The sequence below is a fragment of the Equus asinus genome, chromosome 2 (assembly GCF_041296235.1).
Source record: "Equus asinus isolate D_3611 breed Donkey chromosome 2, EquAss-T2T_v2, whole genome shotgun sequence".
Lineage (NCBI taxonomy): Eukaryota > Metazoa > Chordata > Mammalia > Perissodactyla > Equidae > Equus > Equus asinus.
Genome location: NC_091791.1, coordinates 21,161,055 through 21,182,892, shown reverse-complemented (window position 1 = coordinate 21,182,892; position 21,838 = coordinate 21,161,055). Strand labels below are relative to the sequence as shown.

The following is a 21,838-nucleotide window of genomic DNA, read 5'->3' as shown; positions in this document are numbered from 1 at the left end:
AAATCCATTGGAATAATAAATGAGATTAAAGTAATCAGTAATGTAATATTCTGAAGGCATTTGACATTAATCAGAATATATTAAGTGATTAAAGTTTTAGTTCTGGTGGCAGGAACTTAAACTCTCCTTTATAAAATTCCTGTTATTGTTAATGCTAAATTATTGTAAAAGTAATACATGTTCATGCAAGAGAACTAGTATGACATAATTCTAATAGTGGCTAACTTTAGATAGAGTTCATTGTATTTTGCTGTTCCTTGTACACTTGTTTATTCCTCAAAACAATCATATGAGGCAATTTTTCCTATGTCATAGGAATAGGAAAATTTTTCCTATTTCATAGATGAGGAAACTGAATACAGAGAAATGAAGGGACTTTAACAAGGCTACACAGTATTTGAAGCCAAGCAGTCTGGCCTTAGAGTCTGTGCCTTTAACCTGTCTTTGGTATTGCTTGTCACTAAGTAGTTAAGAACTTGGTGGTGGTTAAGAACTAGTTAAGGAGTAAGAAAGACTTGGTCTTAGATCGTGGCTGCTGCTTTACCTCTTGTGACAAGAGCCTGTCTCTTGTTCTCTCTGAACCTCAGTATTCTTGTTTATAAAACAATGATTGTTTTGGGGATAAAAATGAGATAATGTTTGTTAACTGCTTAGCACACTATTTAGCAGACACTATGCTTGTTCAATAGATGGTAAGTATTATTATAACAGATACTGATAATCAAAATGAAAAAAGTCACTAAAAGAAAACGTTTGTTAGCATTTTGAGCTGTATGCTTCCAGTCTTTTAAAAACGTGTTTCTCGATTTATTAATATTTCTTCTTTTATTTATGTTACTTTTCTTCTTTGTACAACTTTTTCTTGTTTATGTTTCACACAAAGGGCAGCAAGGCTTGAATTTGTCTGTATCACTTAGCAGTAAGGCAAGCCTTTTTCAGCTTCTATGCTAGGCAAAATGTTTTTTTCTCTGCATGTTTAGGAATGGAAAGTTGAGATGGAAGAGGGCAGAGAAGTATTTACTACTCCTTTATTTTTCTTTTTAAACAAAAATAAGATTCTGTGTGAATTAAAATTTCTGATATAATGTTTACAAATCAACAAAATGTAGGATACTAGAAGTAGACAAGAGAACGTGTGTTAGTTTTATTAAAATAACAATGAAACTCTAGTTTCAGAATATTTAGAGTTAACTGAAAACACTGTATCTGAATGAACAGTCCTAGTGAATGTAACTGTTTCTTCTTGATGAGTGAGATTATAGAAGTCCGACCATATATTGCAATGTTAAATAAATTCACTGGTTGTGGTTGGTATAGCAGTAACTAAACTAATCCCCCTTTCTATAGCCTTAGTGACAAAACATGGCTAATGCTCTTTTTTTTTTCCTTTAAGGTCTACGCACAATGAGCTGGAAAAGAATCGGTGAGTCAGTGATGAGATGCAGCTTTCATTTATGTTAAAAAAGCAAACTCAATGTTTTACCTGTGAAAATAATGTAATAGTGCATATCTAATTATATAATTTTAAAAAAAATGTATAGCATATCATGATTCTGATATATATGTATTCTCTCCAAAAAAATGACTTAAATAATAAGCTTATACTATCTAAATTGGAAGAGGTAAATACATTTTTAAGCTCATTTGAATTTTTAGTTTATGGTATAGCCTTCTTTATTTCTGTCTCTGAAAATGGGGTAAGTGTGATAGGCTCAGGGTTTAAATGTGGTCTTGCTAAAGGATTAGATTTCTTTAGTGTAGCTAATAAATATTATGAAAAATTGTAGGATATTCAGTTTCTTTGCAGTTTGTTCATTCATTCGTTCATTTATTCACACACACAACAAATCTTTATTAAGCATAAACTATATGTTAGTGCCTCACAGGCATAATATTTTACATAGGAAATACAAGAGTGTGTAAGATAGTTTGTGTCCTTAAGGAACTTACAGCTTCCTGGGGGAGACAAACAGGTAATTAAAATACTGTATAGTGTGGAAAGTATGGTAGTGCAGAAGCAGAGGGTGCTGAGAGATCATTTTGGATGGTCACTCAGTTCTCTTTTGAGGGAGTCTTGGAAGGCTCTGCAGAGGATGGTGAGCGAGCACCGTGTGTTGAGGAAACTGCAGGAGGTTCGATATGAGAAGAAACGATTGTAGCCAAAAGGCAAGCCAGGACAGATGTTGACAACTATGCTGAAGAGTTTGGACTTTTTCTGAGAGCAATAGGGAGCAGTTGAATGATTTTAAGGTGGGTTGTCATAAGATCAGATTTGTATTTTGGAAAGATCACTTTGGCTACAGTGTGAAGAACTGGTTGATTGGGAGAAGGGATGTCAGAGACAGGAAAACTCTTTTGGAGGCTATTGGAAGCCTCTAAAGTAAAAGATGATGGTAACCATTGGAGATAGAAGTAGACAGAATAAAGAGATAGTATGGAATAGAATCAGTAGAAATTGGTGACTAGTTGGCTATGGAAAGTTAAGTTTTAGATGGTATTACCATTTACCGAGAAACAGTATAGGAAGAGGACAAGTTTGGGAGAGGAAATGAGGATTGTAGGAGTAAAGTATTCTCTTTTTGATACAGAGGTTAGATTAATAACCAACAAATTGGAGTTGTCTGCACCAGCCATTTTCGTCAAACAAGATCTCCATGACCTTCAACTTTTTGTCCTGCCTTTTTTTAAATAGAAGGGGCCTTATGGATGGACTAGCCTAACTGCCTCATTGCAGATGAATTTAAATGTCAAATCCTCTTGAACAGGCTTAGCATCGTCCTCCAGGCTGACTTAGTCGTTTTTACCACTTTGTTTGCACAATGATCTGTTCATATTTCCTATTGTAAAACTTAACCAGGTAGTATTGTAATTATCTGTTCATATGTTTCTTTCTGCCAGATGACTGTGACTGCCTAAAAGGCAGGGATTCTGTTTTGTTCAATTTTGTATCCTTAGTGCCTAACATTTCATGCAGGTATGGTGGATAATGGCTTTAATATTGAGTGAAGGACGAAACTAGAGGAAGTTCAGTGGTCTAGTCAAAGGTGTTTTGCTAGTTTGTGGCAAAGCAGTTTGGCAGGAGACCTTTTATTTTAAAGAATCTCTTTTCTGCCTTATATTTCCAGTATATTAAAGGAAGTATCTGGCTAGTTTAAACATGACAAAAAGACCAAGAAATGACAGCTCTGAGGATTCTGAAAATGAAACCTTATATTGAACTTTAAATTAGAGCACAAAGTGTATTTGGGGCCACATGTTTTAAATACTGATAAACATGTGGCTTTTATAATTATTTCACCCACCTAAATGTGGTCCTTGGAAGACCTTCACTGGAAATCTGGCAAAAACTTGTTTAACCCTGGAGTAAAGAGATTCTTTTGTAAACTGTTTGGAATGGAGCTTTTTAAATCTTTGAGTAAACTTTGTTTAATGAATTCTGCATATCACTTCTGACTTATTGATAAGTCAGAAGTAGTACTTTATCATCCATAATACTACTTTGATATGCCCTGAAGTTGTTTAATCTAGTATCTGTCTATGGCACTGGTATAATGTGTGTGGCTTTTATTGCCTGAATTGTATGTGATCTGTGTCTCTAGTGAAGGCTTTTTGTTCCCATTTTATTTACTTAGATCTAAGACTTTCTGGCTGGTTTCCTACCCTGCCTCACTTAAGGCATGGTTCCCTTGTCTTCTGATAGTCCTAGATAGTCATAATTCCTCAAATTATTTCTCCTCCTCCCTCCCTTCTTCCCTCCTTTCCTTTTTCCCTCCTTCTCTCCTTCTCTTCCTTGAGGCTTAATTGAGAGGTAATATAGAATTAACTTTTCCAAGGTGTATTTGCTTTTAAAACTGGTATTTATCAATGTCAATAAATCCCTAATTTAGTGGAATGTGTAAGAGGGTGAGTGCCAAAGGAAGAATCCAGTTGGATAACCTGTAGTCCACTTCTGAAAAGTTACTGGGTTGTTATTTAGCAAAAAGACAAAAATATTGGTAGACACAGGATGATTTAAACGGAAGGAGATGTTTTAGCCAAATAGAAGGAAGGCAGCACAGGAATATTTTTAAAATTTAAGCCTATATTGTTATTTTTTTTTAAGCCCCCAGCCAGTTCTATTTAATGGCCATCTTTTTTCCCAGGGCACCATTTTTATTTGACATGTTAAAGAAAATTAACTTAGCTTTGTCATTCTCTAAAATAAATAGAATTTTGTCTTTACCTTTCATTTACTTTTGAGTGTGAGCTTATATAAGGAAAGTAATTCACTATCAAAAGGATAATTTGATTTTGTCTTCATTCTGAAAAGATATTCCTGAAATGATTCATATTCTTGAAATTTTGCCACTTTATATATAATATATTCATGTCAGAAGTTTTTTTTAGCTTGGTTCTAAAATCTTGCATATAAAGCTGCTCTGAGTTAGTGTTTTTTACTGGGACAATGCAGTGAGAATTAGAGTAGATGATTTTGAATTGTTAGTGAATGACAGAGTAATTCCAGATGGCTATCTCAAACAAAGCTCTAAGATTGTTGAAGCCCTGGATCTGGCCTTGAGGAGACAATAGTCAACAAATATTGAGGTTCATATACTCCCAGATCTCAGAGGGAAGCCTAATGGTGGAGATTTGGGGTCTGGCAGGCCTAGAGTTATTTGCTCTGGTCCCCAGTTACTCCAAGATACCCACAGTCCATTAGGGAGCTTTACATAGTTTCAGGACTGATGAAGAAATTCAGATTCTTTCTTGGATAGGTCTTGGGGGCTTATTTCTGCCTAAAACCCTGATGGTTACACTGAACCTGGTCTAGATGGTTCAGAGCATTTGTTACTTGTGTACTTACCCTGTTCCCTAGACCCACAACAGGTCATTCCAGGCTCAGGGAGTGGAGGTAAAAGGGAAGCATAATACCTTTGGATGTTCTGCATTCTTCATGAACCTGTGTGAATTATCTGATGGTAAAATTAACGAGTCTGAGATTTAAGAATTAAGAATTTACGTTGCCCATTGACTTATCTTATGAGTTGGGTCCTTTGCCAGAGAAGAAACCATTTAGTACAGATTTTAGATCGCTTCACTGCTTTTTCATTTTCTTTATTCAAATTCCTGATGTTTTCGAAAGAGTCCACAACTCTAATAGAACTGTAATGGTCAAGAATTTAGTGCTGACTGCAGGAGAGGCTGTTCAACCTTAATAGCTGTCATTCCATTGAAACAAAGGCTTACCCTTATTACAACTTTGGCAAAGCTAGATGGACCAAATGAGGACACTGGTCTAATAATGCCTTCCTAGGCAGAGCAGAAGTCCTGAGTATTTGTGATAAAAGAGAAGCATGTTCAATGAATGGTAATAGGTGTCCTCCATATAGAGACTTCCTCATAATTCTGAGGGAAAGATGAAAATGAGCATTTATGGAGTACTGTTCCCTCACTCTGCAAAGCTATTATATAATCCCGTAAGGTAGGAATGCAGAAAGTGTAGGTCAAAGTGTTATTGAAAACTAGCCATGTTGACCATCATAACTACAATTTGAAGCAAGATGATAGGAACACAAAACAGTCCTAATCATGATCCTGTCTGATCATAAATATGACAGCTATGTTTAATATCAGTCTTTCTCTTCAGTAATGATTAATAAATAATGTACTTGGCATCATAGTAGATAAAATGAAGTATAAGATACTGGCCCTATCCTATCCTTAAGGTTAAGGTTATTGTAATTTGGTAGTTATAGGTTTCATCTTTCAATACCAGCATCTGGTTAAGTTATCAGTGAATGTCTAGAAAGGTGCATTAAAAAGAGTTTCTCAAACTGAAGATTGAAACCCATTAGTGGTCTTTCCAGTCATTTTGAAAAATAAGTAGAATAGAATAGAAAATAACCAAAGTGCATTGTTTGAAGTAAACTTAAATGTAGAATTGTAAAACTTGTGTATCCTGGGTCATGATGTAAAATACTGGGTCATAGTCAAAAAGCCACTGCTCTGGATAGTCAAGGAGAATATATGCTGAGCCATGAAGAAGAGGTAGATTTGAATCTAAGGAAAGAATAAGGAAAAGGGGTCAGCGTGAGTAGAGCCATAGAAGCAGGAAGGTGGCATCATAAGCTGTGATCAGGAAAGTGAGTAGACCATATTGAGTGGAAGAGCAAAGTCCATCAAATTAGTAGTGGGAAATGAGGCCAGAGAGGTGTTTTGGTATTAGATTGTGGAATATTATTGAATATCAAGGAATTTAGATTTTATTTTTTGGCAGTAGTGAATATTTGAGGTTTTTGAAGCAAAGAGATAGGCTTGATCAAAGCATTTGTGTATTTTTAAAAGTACAGTCCAGCTGTAGAAGCAAGGAGATTAGTTTGGATGCTTTTGCAGTAGCCATATAGTAGAAGGATATAAGAACCAGCACTCAGGTGATGGAATTGGGAACAGAAGAGAGAGGACTAAGAAACACCATAAAGAAAGAATATTATTTTCTGTTAAATGCTAGTGTTCATTCCTCCTTAAATTTCATTCTTCACATAGCAGCAAGAGTGATCTTCTCAAACAATATATCAGATCATGTCATTTCTGTTTACAATCCTCCACTGGCTTCCCATTGCTATTAGATAAAATCTATGACCTACAAAGTCCTACCGCTCTATCCCTTGTCTCCTATGGTCCAGCTGACACTGTTTCCTTTCTTTTCATCAAACACACCATGTTCATTTCCATCTTAGGGCTTTTGCACTTGCTCTTCCTTCTGCTTAGAAAGCCCTTGCTCTAGCTCTTCATCATTATTTAGTTCTCAGTTCTCAGGTCATCTCCTTAGACAATAGTAATCGCCCCACCAGTCACTCCCTATCCCACTGCCTTTTCTATCACCTTAACATTTATCTCTGTCTGAATTATTTATTTGAGTTATTTTAGTTCTTTCGCTAGAATATAAGTTGCAAGAAGGCAAAGACTTTGTCTTATTTACCCTTAACACATAGGAGTCCTTCACTAAATATTCATTGAATTAAAAAGTGATTATATGTGCTATTGAGTATATCTATAATTGATATGTTATTGAATTATAATAAATTAAGTGAAAAATGAAAAATATATAAAATACTCTTGAGAGCTCAACAGACATATTATGATAAAATAATTTCATAGGAGATAAATGGAAAATTTAATGAATTCTTAAAATGTAAAGAAGTTATATGCAAAAAACTTGGTAAGTGGGAACATCTTAAGGGATTTTTACTATGCAGGACTTTATCTTGCTTATAAGAAGAGAATCAATAACTTTGTTTGAGCCTAATTGATTCTTTCAGTTCATTAGGATATTATATAGGGCACTAAGACAAAGACAGGTAATTTTATAAAGGGGAACAGTTTACCTGATGGAGTTCGTGCTCCACTTGTGACGTCTTTACTCCTTTCCATGAGTTGAAAATGGTAAGCATTTTTATGAGGTAAAGATTTATATGTACTTGGAGACTAGAGTATCATAACTTTTTTGTGATTTGTGTAAATTTCAACTTTTTTGTGTTAGAATTTTTGATGTATTAGTTATGATTATCCCAATAGTTTGGACATGATAATGAATATAATATTTTTTTCTACACAATCTGCATGTCCCCGTTTGACATGGACGTTTTGATAGAGTGGTTGATTTGATCTACTTTATCTTAGAACAAAACATAAGAGTAATAAACCTTTGGGTTAGGCAATGGTTTCTTAGTACATCACCTGGCTAGGATTCCTTGGCAGGAGGAGCATATCTTAACTGGTTTTAGCTGCATGTTTTAGGTGCTTGTATGGCATTTGTTTAAAAAGAACATACACTTTTATATATGCTGTGCACATTCTAGAAAAAAATGTGCATTTTTTTTGTTAGGAGGAAAAACAAATTATAAAATTGGTTTGGTAGAACTTTCTTTAAACTCTTACCTCAACTAATAGTACCTAAAGGATATTTGTTTGCGTTAAAGGCAAGTTATGGGGTTAGGGAAACTAAACTTTTATTGTAGGTTTGAAATATATAACTATAGCTGGATCAAAAGTCTAAAGTTTTGGACTAGGTTTGACGATTCTGGATAGTTTAGTCAAAAGCTCTTCTTAGCCTTGGTTTATTACCAAAGATACAAATCTCAGTATGAAAATACCTTATAGTAACTTCCTTAGCCTGATAAAGGGCATTTATGAAAAACCCACAGCTAATATCATACTTAGTGGTGAAAGACTGAATGCTTTCCCTTAAGATCAGGAATAAGACAAGGATGTCTGCTTTCATGACTTTTATTTAACATTGTATTAGAGGTTCTAGCCAGGGCAGTTAGGTAAGAGAAAGAAAGAAAAGGCATTCAGATTTCTCTTTGTAGATGTTATAGTTTTATGTATAGAAGATCTTAAGTAATTTCACAGAAGAACTATTATAGCTCATAAACGAATTTAGCAAAGTTGTGTTTCTACAAACCAGCAATGAAAATCTGAAAATGAATTTAAGAAAACAATTCCATTTACAATAGCATCCAAAAGAATAAAATACCTAGGAATAAATTTAACTAAGGAGGTGAAAGATTTGTATGCTGAAAACTACAAAACACTGTTCAAAGACATTAAAGATGACCCAAATAGATGGAAAGACATCCTATGTTTATGGATTGGAAGACTTAAAATTGTCAAGTTGGCAGTACTCTCCATATTGATCTACAGATTCAATGTAAGCCATATCAAAATCTCAGCTTCCTTTTTAGCAAGAATTGACAACTGATCCTAAAGTTCGCATGGAAATGCAGGATACCCAGAATACCAAAACAATCTTGAAAAGAACAAAGTTGGAAGACTCATACTTCCCAATTTCAAAACTTACTACAAAGCTATGTGATCAAGATAGTGTGATATTTGCCTAAGAATAGACTTAGAGATCAATGGAATAGGGTTCAGAGATAATCCCTCATAATTATGGTCAATTAATTTTTGACAAGGCTGCCAAGACAATTCAATGACTTTTCAATAAATGATGCTGACACAACTGGATATCTACATGCAAAATAATGAAGTCGGATCCCTACATCACACCATAAAAAAATTAACTCAAAATGGATCATAGACCTGAATTTAAGAGCTAAAACTATAAAATTCTTAGACAACATGAGAGTAAATCTTTGTGACTTTGGACTAGGTAATGGTTTATTCCATATGAAACAAAAAATACAAACCACAAAATAAAAAATAGAAACATTGGACTTCATCAAAATTAAAAAATTTGTGCTTCAAAGGACGCTGTCAAGAAAGTGAAGACGGGGCTGGCCCCATGGCCAAGTGGTTAAGTTTGTGCACTCTACTTCGGTGGTCCACGGTTTTACCGGTTGGGGTCCTGGGTGTGGACATGGCACCGCTCATCAGGCCATGCTGCGGTGGCATCCCACATGCCACAACTAGAAGGACCCACAACTAAAATATATACAACTATGTACTGGGGGGATTTAGGGAGAAAAAGGAAAACTAAAATCTTTTTTAAAAAAAAGTGAAGACAAATTACAGAATGGGAGAAAATACTTGCAAAACATACATCTGACAAGAGACTTGTATCCAGAATATATAAAGAACTCTTACAACTAAACAATAAAAAGACAACCCAATATAAAAATGGGCAAAGGATTTGAATAGATATTTCTCCAAAAAAGCAATACACAAATGGCTAATAAGCACATTAAAAAATACTCAATATCAGTGATCAATAAGAAAGTGCAAATAAAAACTATGAAATAACCACTTCACACTCACTAAAATGGCTCACTAGTGTTGCTCATCAACTTTGTGGTCAGCCATTCATCATACCAGTCACCACTGATTAGGGAAAAGGTCCTGAAAAGAACACTGACCTCGCAGTTCGGCACTTAAAAAGTGCTGATGTCATCATCATCTGATGGCACTGCACAAATGACTCAACACTTTACAATGTCCTTAATAACCACATATGTTTCTAATATATTATATGGTGCTACTACCTGATGTGGTTTGAGTACTTCATAATGAGGAAAGATTGAGCTCTGTAACGTATAAAAAGGATATATTTAAAGATTTTTAAGAGCCCCTAATTAACAATGAAATCTAACAAAATTAAGACCATATATTGAAAGAATATAATAATTGTATCAGTTTCACTTAAGGTATAATAAAATATAACTCGATTGTGTTGGTTAGGCCTGGAACAACAAAATTTGAAAAGTATAGTTGTGGAGGGAAGGAGAAACAGCATTGTTCAGAGGCCAGGAAATAGCTAATGTTCTAGTTTTCTGATTAGGCAAATAAAAATGATGGCTACTTCCCTTTCTTAGTCTAAAGATGGAAAACTGAAACACCTATTTTTAATTCATGTAAAAGTCCTGAAGAAGATAGTGGCATAACTTGGAGATGTAGGTTTGGTTCCAGACTACTACAATGAAGTGAGTTACACGAATTTTTTGCATATAAAAGTTATGTTTACACTATACTGTAGTCGTCTAAGTGTGCAATAGCTTATGTGTAAAAAAGCAATGTACATACCTTACGTAAAATCTACTTTATTGCTGAAAAATGCTAACCATCATCTGAGGCTTCATTGAGTTGTAATCTTTTTGCTGGTGGAGGGTTTTGCCTTCAATTTGTAAAAAATGCAATATCTGCAAAGGCCAATAAATCAAAGTGCAATAAAACAAGGTATGCCTGTAATTTTATTCTTTGTATTTCTTTAGACAGTCCAGTTACAGTATTGAGTTATTGAGAGTAACTATAGAACACTAAAAAAGTAGCTATGCATTGGAAAGTAGGGGACACTTATTTAACTGAATTGGACTATTTATGAAGCTATGGAGCCAGATAAATATAGAAGTTAACATTATCAACCAATACACAGAGTAACATGATCATTTTTCAGAGACATGTAATTGATGCATTTATTTTTATATGCAAGTAAATGAATATACAGAAAAATGAATATACAAAAAAATGAATATGTAAAAACTATATTTTACAGGGGTAGGAATGCTGAAAACTGTAGACAAACTAAAAAAATAGCTGTAAGAGTGCAGAGATAGGCACTTGTTAGAGTTGGGATTGAATGTTATATGAGATAGAGATGAAGTAACGGGTGAGTTTTGGAGATAAAATTTATGGTTAATAGAGGAAGCATAGCCAGGATAAAATTACATCTAAAATGCAGTCTATGCAATGAAGTCATTGCAGTTGTGTCTAGATAGATTCACAGTTTGTATATTGACCTTTGTCAGAAATAGCTCATTAAGGCTAAGCTTTCTACTCCCTGACCCAGGCTGCAAGGTGACAGAGGCTGACTCAGACAAGGATTGCATTCTAGAAACCATGTGTTCTCAGAACTTCAGCTATCCATTTCCTGAAGTTTAAATCAACTCTACAACATGGGAAGAGATGCGATCATTAGGTCTTAAAAATAACCCAGAAATATAACTTGAAACTCAGCTTCTAAAATTATGTTTAGAAATAAACAAATAATTAAGTCAGACTTTAAATAATTGACCTGGTAAATATTATAGTGAAGGTGCAGTAGCTTTTTATCCAAGTGATTGCAAAGTCTGTATCTCAGTGCAGCTATAACTTGTTTAAGAAAACATTTCCTCTCAAACTATGAATTCATAATTTTAAAAAAGGGAATAATTTAATAGATTTTTCTGATATATTTTAGATGCAGCATTCAAAAATTTATTCTGTTAGCAACTTTGACGGATGTGTTTAATCCATAAAACTTAACAAATCTTTTATACTGATGCTCGTAATTATTATACAGCAGCAGAAGTCTACTAGACTTTAAGGTAACACAGTGCCTTAAACATGTGCCATATAACAACGTTTTGGTCAACGATGGACTGCATATATGATGGTCGTCCGATAAGATTAGTACCATATAGCCTAGGTTTGTAGTAGCCTATACCATCCAGGTTTGTGTAAGTACGCTCTGTGATGTTCACACAATGAAATTGCCTAATTTCTCAGAATGTATCCCTGTCATTAAGTGATGCATGACTATATGCTATTTTGCTAAATTATTTTGCCTATACAGTAATTAATGCAGTTTAACTACTCTGATAAATACTGGTTTAACAATAATAACAAGTGGAATTGGAGTACTTTTTCTTAAACTAGCATCTTATTCATTTAAAGAAATTTCTATTTTGGTATAAATTTTGGCAATTAAAGCATGCCAAGAGTCACATCAGTAAGAAATCTTTTTATTACATGAAAGACTTCTTCAGTATCTTGCATTTACTTATGTTTTAAAAATAGAGATTCAGATTATTTTTATATATTTTAGCTCTTGCAGAGAAGGAGATAGTTATTTTGTACTTGTTTATCTTTTGCTACGTATTCTAGTAAATAAGGCTAATCAAAAGTCCCATAGTGAAAAACCACAGGTCTAAAGGAGGATTCAGTGATGAGAATAGAAATTCCTAATATGGTTAGTTGCTAACCAGTTCTTGAAGACAAATTTGCTTGAAAAATAATTAATTCAGCCCTGGGACAAACACGTGATATATTGCTTATACTCATGTCTTCTAAATCAAGAAAAGTTGAAACTTAATGAACTCATAAGTAAATGACTTCCTTGTTTTGTTATTTTGGGGAAAGCCAATGGAGAAAGGTAATTTAAATACTAAACATGGTTTAGGAGCTAAATTATCAAAAAGGATATCTGGAATCCAACACAGATGGCTTCTTTGGGGATATGTAATGCATATTGAAGTGATAATTGTACCAGAAGTTAGAAGATAATAATTTTTCCTTTCATCTCTACTACTAATAGGCTATAGATGTTATATAAGTTGTCTAACATCTTGGGGTCTTGCTTTCCCTGTAAAGGAGGAGACCTCTCTGAATTCTTTCCCTACATGAAAAATTTTATAGTTCTGTCAATTTTTTAAGTTCAGTAATTGTAGCCATATTAGAAACTTAATTACTATTCTGTCTCCAAACCGTTTTCCTTGATATAAATATATACATATGTGTGTATCTATGTAAATACCCACACATACATACAAAATAAAAGAAGAGCTGGAAAAATGAGCTTAGAACCTCACCTCGTTCAAACTTTGGAACTTTGTAAAATATCTAAAGATTATTATAACACATGGTGCTATAGCTACAGTGATAAAAATTTATTTTATAAGTACTTATTTTATAAGGATAAATAGTAAATATTTCTATATAACTAGAATTTGCCCTAAGAAGCATATACGTCTGTGTCTATAAATAATATAAACACATTCCTTAAAACTGTACACACACACACATATAGATATGAATTCTGAGATTTAAATACTAATGAATGTATAGGACCTTGTCCCTTTTGGAAAAACACATATCATTGACTTTTAAGGAAATGTAACAATTTAATCTATAAACATTATGGTGCAAAATACTGGTCAGTTTTTCTCCCCCCAAAGATTGGCACCTGAGCTAACATCTGTTGCCAATCATTTTTTTTTCCCTTCTTCTCCCCAAAGCTCCCCAATGCGTAGTTGTATATCCCTCTGGTTGGGCTTTGTGGGACGCTGTCTCAGCCTGGCTTGATGAGTGGTGTCATGTCTGCACCTAGGATCCAAACCGGCCAAAACATGGGCCACCACCGAAGCAGAGTGCATGAACCTAACCAATTGGCTGGCCCCACTGGTTGCTTCTTTTTGTTTTGTAATTCTCTGACAAGTTTATGTTTGCACAGGCTTCAGAAATCTGGTTTTGTGGTTGTAACTGTATTGTATTGGTATGTGGAATCAGTCATTTTAATAGGCCCCAGTGATCATTAGATGAGGTGTGCCATACCAGGAGTAAAAGGCATACTACTGTTACACAAAACTCCAAGGAAGGATGACTTAGTTTATTTAGAACGTTTGTCTACAAACAGTCTAAAGAGAAAGTAGATGCAGATCAGTATGTTGGAATCTTTCTTCCTTACCATTTGGACAATCAGAGTAGCTTTTCAATAACGTCCTCACTGCTTTGATAGTCTGCCAAGCCCATCTCTAATTTTGGGACAGCTCCACTATTTATTTTTTTCCCTCCTTCAGAGGTGCTAAGGGTCCTGGAAATCAGAGCTGTGCTGACTGGATCTGTAGAACTTTTTGCTGTCCTTAACTGTAACCTCCTTACGGATCAGCCATTCTCACTCCTTATTGTCTCCCTATAAGCGTTTATCTTATAAATGTGACTATTGTGACTATTCAAACCTTTTTTTAAAAATCCCTCCAGCAGGGTGTGGAGCAAAAGCACAAAGCTAGGGGTCATCAAAAATCACATTCCAGTTTTTGGATAGGGCTTTAGTTTCTTTAAAATTAGGTGATAGAATTGAATGATCTTTAAGATCTCTTCTAATCTGAAAAAATTCTGAGATTTCAAGCATCCAATCCTGCTTTTTACTCTCAGATCTAGTTTTTGAACCCAGAGCTAGGGCCCATATCTCCCAACTCCTAGTCTGAAGATGTTTCCAGTATGATATTATAACTCCCATTTCCTTCTTTGCTGAAAATAGGATGCCTGGTCCTAACTTCTTCATCTTCCCCTATATTTTCTGCTTTTATACTTATGGCTCAAATTCCTCTCTGTTCATTGTTCCTCCTTTTACAAAGGCAATAAATGTAATCCTATCTGTACATTTCCATAGATGATAAAGCTGGAAGGGACCTTAGAAAATAAATCATTTAGTCTAGTATTCTTATTTTATGGATAAGGAAACCTAAGTCCCTCCAATTTACATGCGCCACCAAGCTGATCAGTGACAAAGTCAGGATGAGAACCTAGATTTTTCTGATTCCCAAATCACAACTTTTTCAAGGTATAGCTAAAATGTGTTTTTCAAGAAGTCTTTCCTGATTGTTCAAAGTGATACCTCCTCTAAATTCCTCTCTCTTCACTGTGTCACTCAGATGAATTTTAACCCACACTACCTTATACTGTAATGTCCTCTCTTTCTAGATCATCTATATTCCCTGAGGGGAGGGACTATAACTTGCTTGTCTTTGTGTCTGACACAGTGTCTTGCACATAACAGGTGGTCAGTGAATTAGTAATTAACACTTTTATTTGTTTGATTTTTGTAGCAGGCTATGCACCTCATGTTAGATTAAGAGAAAGAATTTAAATGCCAAGTCAAATAAATAGCTGTGTGTTTTTGTTTTGTTTTGTTTTGTGAAACCTGCCACTTGAAGATAGAAAATATTTTAGGAAGGCACATAGAGATATTTGCCACCCTGCAAATACCTTCCCTTTCCAAGGAAAGTAGTTATGTTCTCCACGCTTGCTTCAGAGAGAACAGTTTGTCCCCATAGGATATTCTAGGTAATATGACCCACTTAGGAAATATGTGGTGGTTGTGCTTCATAATAGGGACCTCTGCTGAAGTTGTCGTACCTTGGGAAAATGCCTCTTGAGTGTGATGGTTTTACAGATGAAAATACATTTCTCTCTGTATTTGAATTGGTATACGGCAGACCAAGAAACTCAACTGTGACTTAATGTTTTACTATAAATAGCATAGAAGCTGTGACAGATCTTTTGTTGTGGGTGTAAAAACATTTCCTCAAAATGTTTGGAATTTATACAAGTGTCTTGCCCTTGATGTGTTGTCACCCTCTTCTGTCTACATAGCTATATAACTTGATATCAGCATTTTATTAAATTTCAGCTTGCTTTCTTAGATATAGACTCTTCTCTATGATTTTTATCTGCAGTTGTGTGTTAATCCTGTTTTGCTTCTGATTTTTTGTAACTTGGTTTATTCTGATAGCTGTTTAATTTGATGTCATTAAAAGCCTGTAGAATCATTTAAACAGATCCTTTAATGGAAGTTTCCATGATCAGCTAGAACATTGTTCTTGGGAGGAGCCTTGGGAAGACTTACTCTCTTTTGGAAGGGTAATGTCTCTCTCAGTTTAGAATTAATAGCTGTAAGAAAACATCATAGAATGCTGATAATTTCCCTAAGTCCTTCTACACAAAGAGATTGTTACTGAAATGTCCATTTGGAGCTCATAGGTATTCATCTAGAGCCATTCTTCTTATACTAGAATTTAAAAATATGTATTTGTTTGCGTATGTGTGTATGTAAGAATATAAAAATATGTAGCTTTGTTAAAAAAGCAGTTAGGAGTTTGGCTCATCTGAAAGCTGTGAAGTAATTAAAATAGAGATAACAAGAATAGGAAGTGATCTGTAACTAGAGAATTTCAAATATGGTATACTGAAACTTGTTTTTGCTCTGTTGAGCATTTTATTAGAAATTTAAAAGATAATTATGGTTAGCACGTTTTGACTTATGCTTGGAAGGAAAGATATGGAAAGATATTAGTGGTTAGTTTTTTGCTTTTCTTGAGATTGTAGATTTTTTATTTACATACAAATAAAGATATGTAGATTAATTTACTCATGATTAAGTTAATAGGTATTTGCTTATTGTTCTTTTTTTTTTTTTTTTGAGGAAGACTCGCCCTGAGCTAACATCTGTGCCAATCTTCCTCTATATTGTGTGTGGGTTGCTGCCACAGCATGGCTGCCGACAAGTGGTGTGGATCCATGTCTGGGAACTGAACCCTGGGCTGTTGGAGTGGAGTGGGCTGAGCTTAACCACTAGGACGCGGGGCTGACCCCCATTTGCCTGTCATTTTCTAAAGTTTTAATTGGCCTTAGAATTTGCCATAATAAAATTCCTTTTACTTTAAAATTGTAGTCAGCAGTGGTTAATTTAGTAATATTTTAATGGAATAGAAAAATGGATTTCGAACATTAGTTTGAGGGCATTTTCTGGTTAGTGCTTTAATTTAAAAATAAATTTTTTCAGATGGTGGTCTTCTATGGAGAAGCTTTCTTGGAAATGATATGAAGAATTGTATTCTACTTCTATCTAGGATTTCTTGGTTTAGACATAGCAAAGCTGGAGCTCAAACATTTGTTTGAACTTGGCAGCTTTAATTTGCAAAATGGCCCTATCTTTCTTGGCAAGTATAAGTTAATTAGAGGTTTCTCAACATTTTTTTTAGTGAAGAAGACTGGCCCTGAGCTAATGTCTGTCACCAATCTTCCTCTTTTTGCTTGAGGAAGATTGGCCCTGAACTAACATCCGTGCCAACTTTCCTCTATTTTCATATGTGGGATGCCACCACAGCATGGCTTAATGAGCAGTGTGTAGGTCCGTGCCCAGGATCTGAACCTGCGAACCCCAGGCTGCCAAAGCTGAGCTTGCAAATTTAACCACTATGCCACTGGGCTGGCCCAACATTTTTGATGGAGCTTTGAGACCTTTAGTAGGGAGGAATTGGATGCTAGTTACAGGTTCAACAAACTGTGGTTAGGAATAAGCAATAGTATCTTTTAGCAGGAGTTTTACTGTTTGCACTAAAGTACAATTTGACCTCTCTCTCAAACTCTCTCCCTTCCCCCACCCTTTGCCCTTTTACTTGCAATAAGTAGGAAATATGTTGAAAATTTAGGTTTAGGATTTGTTTTAAACTTCCTTGATCTTGAAAATTTAGAATTTGTTTTGAACCTCCTTTGAATATCAATCTAGGATGACCTACAAGTAATAGGTAATGGTCAGATGTCTATAATAATGGTTTCTTAACAGTTTTATTTACCATTAACCCTGAGATCATGTTTTCTGATTTAAAATCTTTGGTGGAAGTGAGAGTTCGTTTGAAGTGGCTTAGTTCCTGGCACTGACAAAAGACTCCAAAAGATAATTAAAAATCAACTGACAAACACTTATAAGAAATTGACTGTATGCTAGGTATTGGTGATAGGATAAAAGAAGTCATCCTGGGCCCTGCTTTTAAGGATTTATAATCTAACTAGGTAGAAGACAAAAGATTATTATTATTATAAAGCCCTATGAGCAATATGTAATTAAGTGCTAAGTTGTATGTATCCCAGATGAGAGTTGAGGTAAACTCATAGCAGGTGGTTATCATGGGCTGAAGCTAATATGAACAATTTAGTTATGAATGATTATTCCTGTGACTTGCATGGCTCTCTAGGAGTTTGTCAAAATTGGTTTTGTCATATTTTCAGTATGTTTGAATGGGCTTTCAGGAGAAATGCTGCACATGAAGCTTTTTTGCTCTTTTAATCATTAAAGTATAGTTTGTCACTTATTTCAGCTATTCAGCATGGATAAGATAGATATGGGCCTGGGACTACATTTAGAGAGTGTGATAAAGCCTTCTTACTTTCTTAATCTATAGTTGCTTTCCTGGTATGTCTCCAATGACAGCTAAAATACAGTGTCATTTTTAATGGCTGTTTTTTCCCTACGAAAGGATGTCTACTACTCTTCTCCCTCTCCTGTAGTGGCAGTGTTGGTGAATGCCCAAGTGTCTTGTGAAAACAACCAAAAGCTTCAACTGGGACAGAAAAATCTGCTATAGCTTTGGGTAAATAAGGATAAGTGAAAGACCATCTCCTTAGCTCTCCAGAATCTCTTAGGTTTAAGTCTTTTTGTTTGGGAGTATTGTTGAAGATGTACATTTTATTCTAGTAATCCCTATATGATGAAGAGCCTAGTAACTTTTGTGATCATGTATTTCCCCTTGTAACTTCTGTTTCCTGTGAGTGCTTCTCAATTTATCCTTTAATAGAGACCCCAAACAAGATGTTTCTGTGGGAAATCCTATTCCTTTGTAAACTTTCTGCCTGCTGTAGTACATCAACCTTAGATTATTGACTTAAAAATTTCAACATATAACCTTTCTCTTTTAAGTTTTCCTAAAAGCCGATATGGGAGGTTGATATGGGATTTTATGCCATTACAAAAAAAAAAAATCTATTTTTCATAAACTGCTTTATTTTCCAATACTTTTATCCAAAAGTAATTTGAGCAATGCTGACCCTTTAAAATAACCTAAAATTAAGTGAGGAAAATATGGGCTATCTAATTTGGAAATGCAATAGCTAAATTAGATCGGGGAGAAATCTGGAAATTAAGAAAGGATACGCTAAAATTTTTTTCACCAAAATCATAAATTAGACTAGCATTAGGGAGTATATGCCCTTGAAGCTTGAAGGAAGAAATTTCAAATTAAAAAAAAAAAGGGACAATCCTACTTTACACAGTAAGTGCTAACTAAATAGGGACTTACTACCCTAATAAAAAATGAAAATAAAATCAACGAATTTATCAAGCAATTTAGATCAGTTCTTTGATAAACATTGTTATTGAGTTTTAGTAAGATGTTGGGTTATGTTTCTGTAATATATATGTATTTTTTTTTTAAGATTTTAAAGAAATTTTTCTCCTTTTTCTCCCCAAAGCCCCCCTGGTACATAGTTGTATATTTTAGTTGTGGGTCCTTCCAGTTGTGGCATGTGGGACGCCACCTCAGCATGGTTTGATGAGCATTGCCATGTCTGCGCCCAGGATTCAAACTGACGAAACACTGGGCCGCCTGCAGCAGAGCGCGCGAACTCAACCACTCGGCCACGGGGCCAGCCCCTGTTTCTGTAATATATATGTATTGTCATGGAGGACAACCATCATAGTTTCCCTGAGCCATCTGTTGGTGTCACTGACAAAAACATACTGTTTGGCATTTAGATCATTGGTGTGACCGATTATGGCATTTTTCTCTAAGATTGTAACGTCAGTATGGTTTTTCTATCTTGATTCACTTTATTCCAGCCTGATTCACAATTATTCCTTTACAGAACAGCTTGTATTTGGCATAGCTGTAAAAGAAATCCAGTCTCTTCTAAATAAGGTTCTCTTTCAATTGGAAATTCCATCTTTGCAGTTAAAACATTTGTAAACATAACACAATTTAGATAGAGCTGAACGACTTTGCAAGACTGCTATTTTTGTAATGGAAGAGGCTTTTCCTAAAGAGCAATTTGGTAATACTGGGCTCTTAGAACTCCCTTGAAAGCAGTTGGAATTTACTGCTGCATGTATTGGATCAGATGGAGGAGGAAACGTGTATTAGCTGGCTTGCAATGTTCAGGAAATACTGGTGTGCTTAGGAGAAAATACTGAAAAATTTGGGGTCTTATTTTTTATCGTTTCAAAAGATCCTTCATATATGTTTTGTTTCCTGAAATTAGAGATGTTGGTGATCCTGAAAGATGTTTTGGGATTATCATCCTGCAGTATCTCTAATATCTGAAAGGAAATATAGCCAAGTTGGACAAACTTATCCTCCAAACTCTACCACCTTCTTTGGTTAGAGCAACAATTTTTATGTTCTTGTGGTTGGAATATCCTTAGGCCAGAGAGCCACACACCTGCCCTTATGAATAGCCAGGATTTTGATTGGCGATGGTAACAGAATGTAACATATTCCCTCAGCCTGGTTTTTCATTCTTCTCAGATTCACAGCACAGTATGCATTTTTCAGGGTTATTCTAGAATCAAAGTCTAACGACACGTATGTAGCAGTCCTTCTTAGATGGAAAACTATAATAGTATTGAGTTGAGGCTGGAATCATACAAAATAAATATTAGATCTCTGATTGTTCTCTCATTTAATTTTTTCCTGGGCTTATCCAGAGGAGAGTCAGACTAAGATTTAGACAAATATAAATAGAAACAAGTCACAAATTGTAGTGTTGCAAACCAGTCATAATTTGAACCCAGTTTTTTTACTGATAAAAGCTTGCCTTTTAGGAGACTACAATAATTGTTAATCTGTTGAATATCTTTTCCTTTTCATAAGCGTTTTAAAAAATAAGGTAGTTCTTAAGGCATGTTCACTTTCTATCTACCTAAAAATGTTCATCTGTCATCACCCTAAAACAACACTGAAAAAATTTCTGCTCTATCAGAGGAGAGCATGTCCAGGATTGGTGCCAGGTGTTATGCGAGGCTGCCTCCAAAAGTAACTTTCAAAAACTATTCTTCAGTTGGGCCCTTTGGGGTCAGAAAAAAATGTGATACAGTATAATGGAAGAGAAAGATCAGAAGCGTTAAGTAACATTGAAATAAAAAGTTATACCAAAACATTAAATCTCTCTGCTTGTCAGGATTATGGCATTTAAAAAATTCTTTGAGCCTTATTTTTCCAGAGGTTCCAAATGATTTATGAATACTTCGGGATTACTATTATTTTTTTTAAATTACACATTGGCCAACAAATTGCTCTTTATCCTTTTCCTGTCCCAAGTTTTACCCCCTCCCCCAAAAAACAAAACCAAACAAATGAAAAAACCCTGCATTTTGATTTTGGGGAAATTTTGCTAAAATGTGACTTGAAAAGTAATCCCTGGCTGGCTTGACTGAATTGGCAGATATCCAGCAATGCCAAACCATTTGCCGTCTGCCAGTAGTAAGCATGGTCACCACTTTTAATCATTTAGCTCCCTATTTCAGGTTACTCATATTCAGTACATACTGTGAATATTCATCTTCCAGGGATGCATTAATTCATAGGCCAGAGTGTTCCTGTTCCATTTAATAAAACATGTCTTTCCTCTTAAGTGAATACAGTCTGTTAAAATGAACTATTATACTAAACAGCTCTTATTAGTGGAGCCATTTTTAAAGGCTTTGTGCTGTTTTCATTTTATGCTTCTAAATGAACATTTACATTACAAAGCATTCTTCCTTCGGGTGTGCTGTTTGTGCTGTGTAGGATTGCCATTTTATTAGAGATCAGTAACAATATTTCTTCATTTCCCTCTGCCATCCTGGACTGTAATTTGATATAATAAAGCAATTGCACTGAGCTGTGGGTAGGAGTAAGGCTGTGAGAGTTAGACTTAAACTTTTATAGAAGAGTAGACTAATGCTTGTTGTGTACATTTTGTATATAAAACTAGGGCAATGTCTTATAGAACTAACGTTATCACTGTGCCTCAAATTTGACTTGCCACCACGTAG

The 21,838-nt window shown here is 34.9% G+C and overlaps 1 protein-coding gene across 2 annotated transcripts in view; it reads left to right on the top strand.

The window, feature by feature from the left end:
- MXI1 (MAX interactor 1, dimerization protein) overlaps window positions 1-21,838 on the top strand; it is an 81,594-nt gene that overhangs the window by 44,262 nt on the left and 15,494 nt on the right. For both annotated transcript variants that reach the window (XM_014865714.3, XM_044751036.2), the window contains exon 3: window positions 1,394-1,423. In XM_014865714.3, the coding sequence (XP_014721200.1) occupies window positions 1,394-1,423 (30 nt within the window). The remainder of the gene's footprint in view (window positions 1-1,393; window positions 1,424-21,838) is intronic.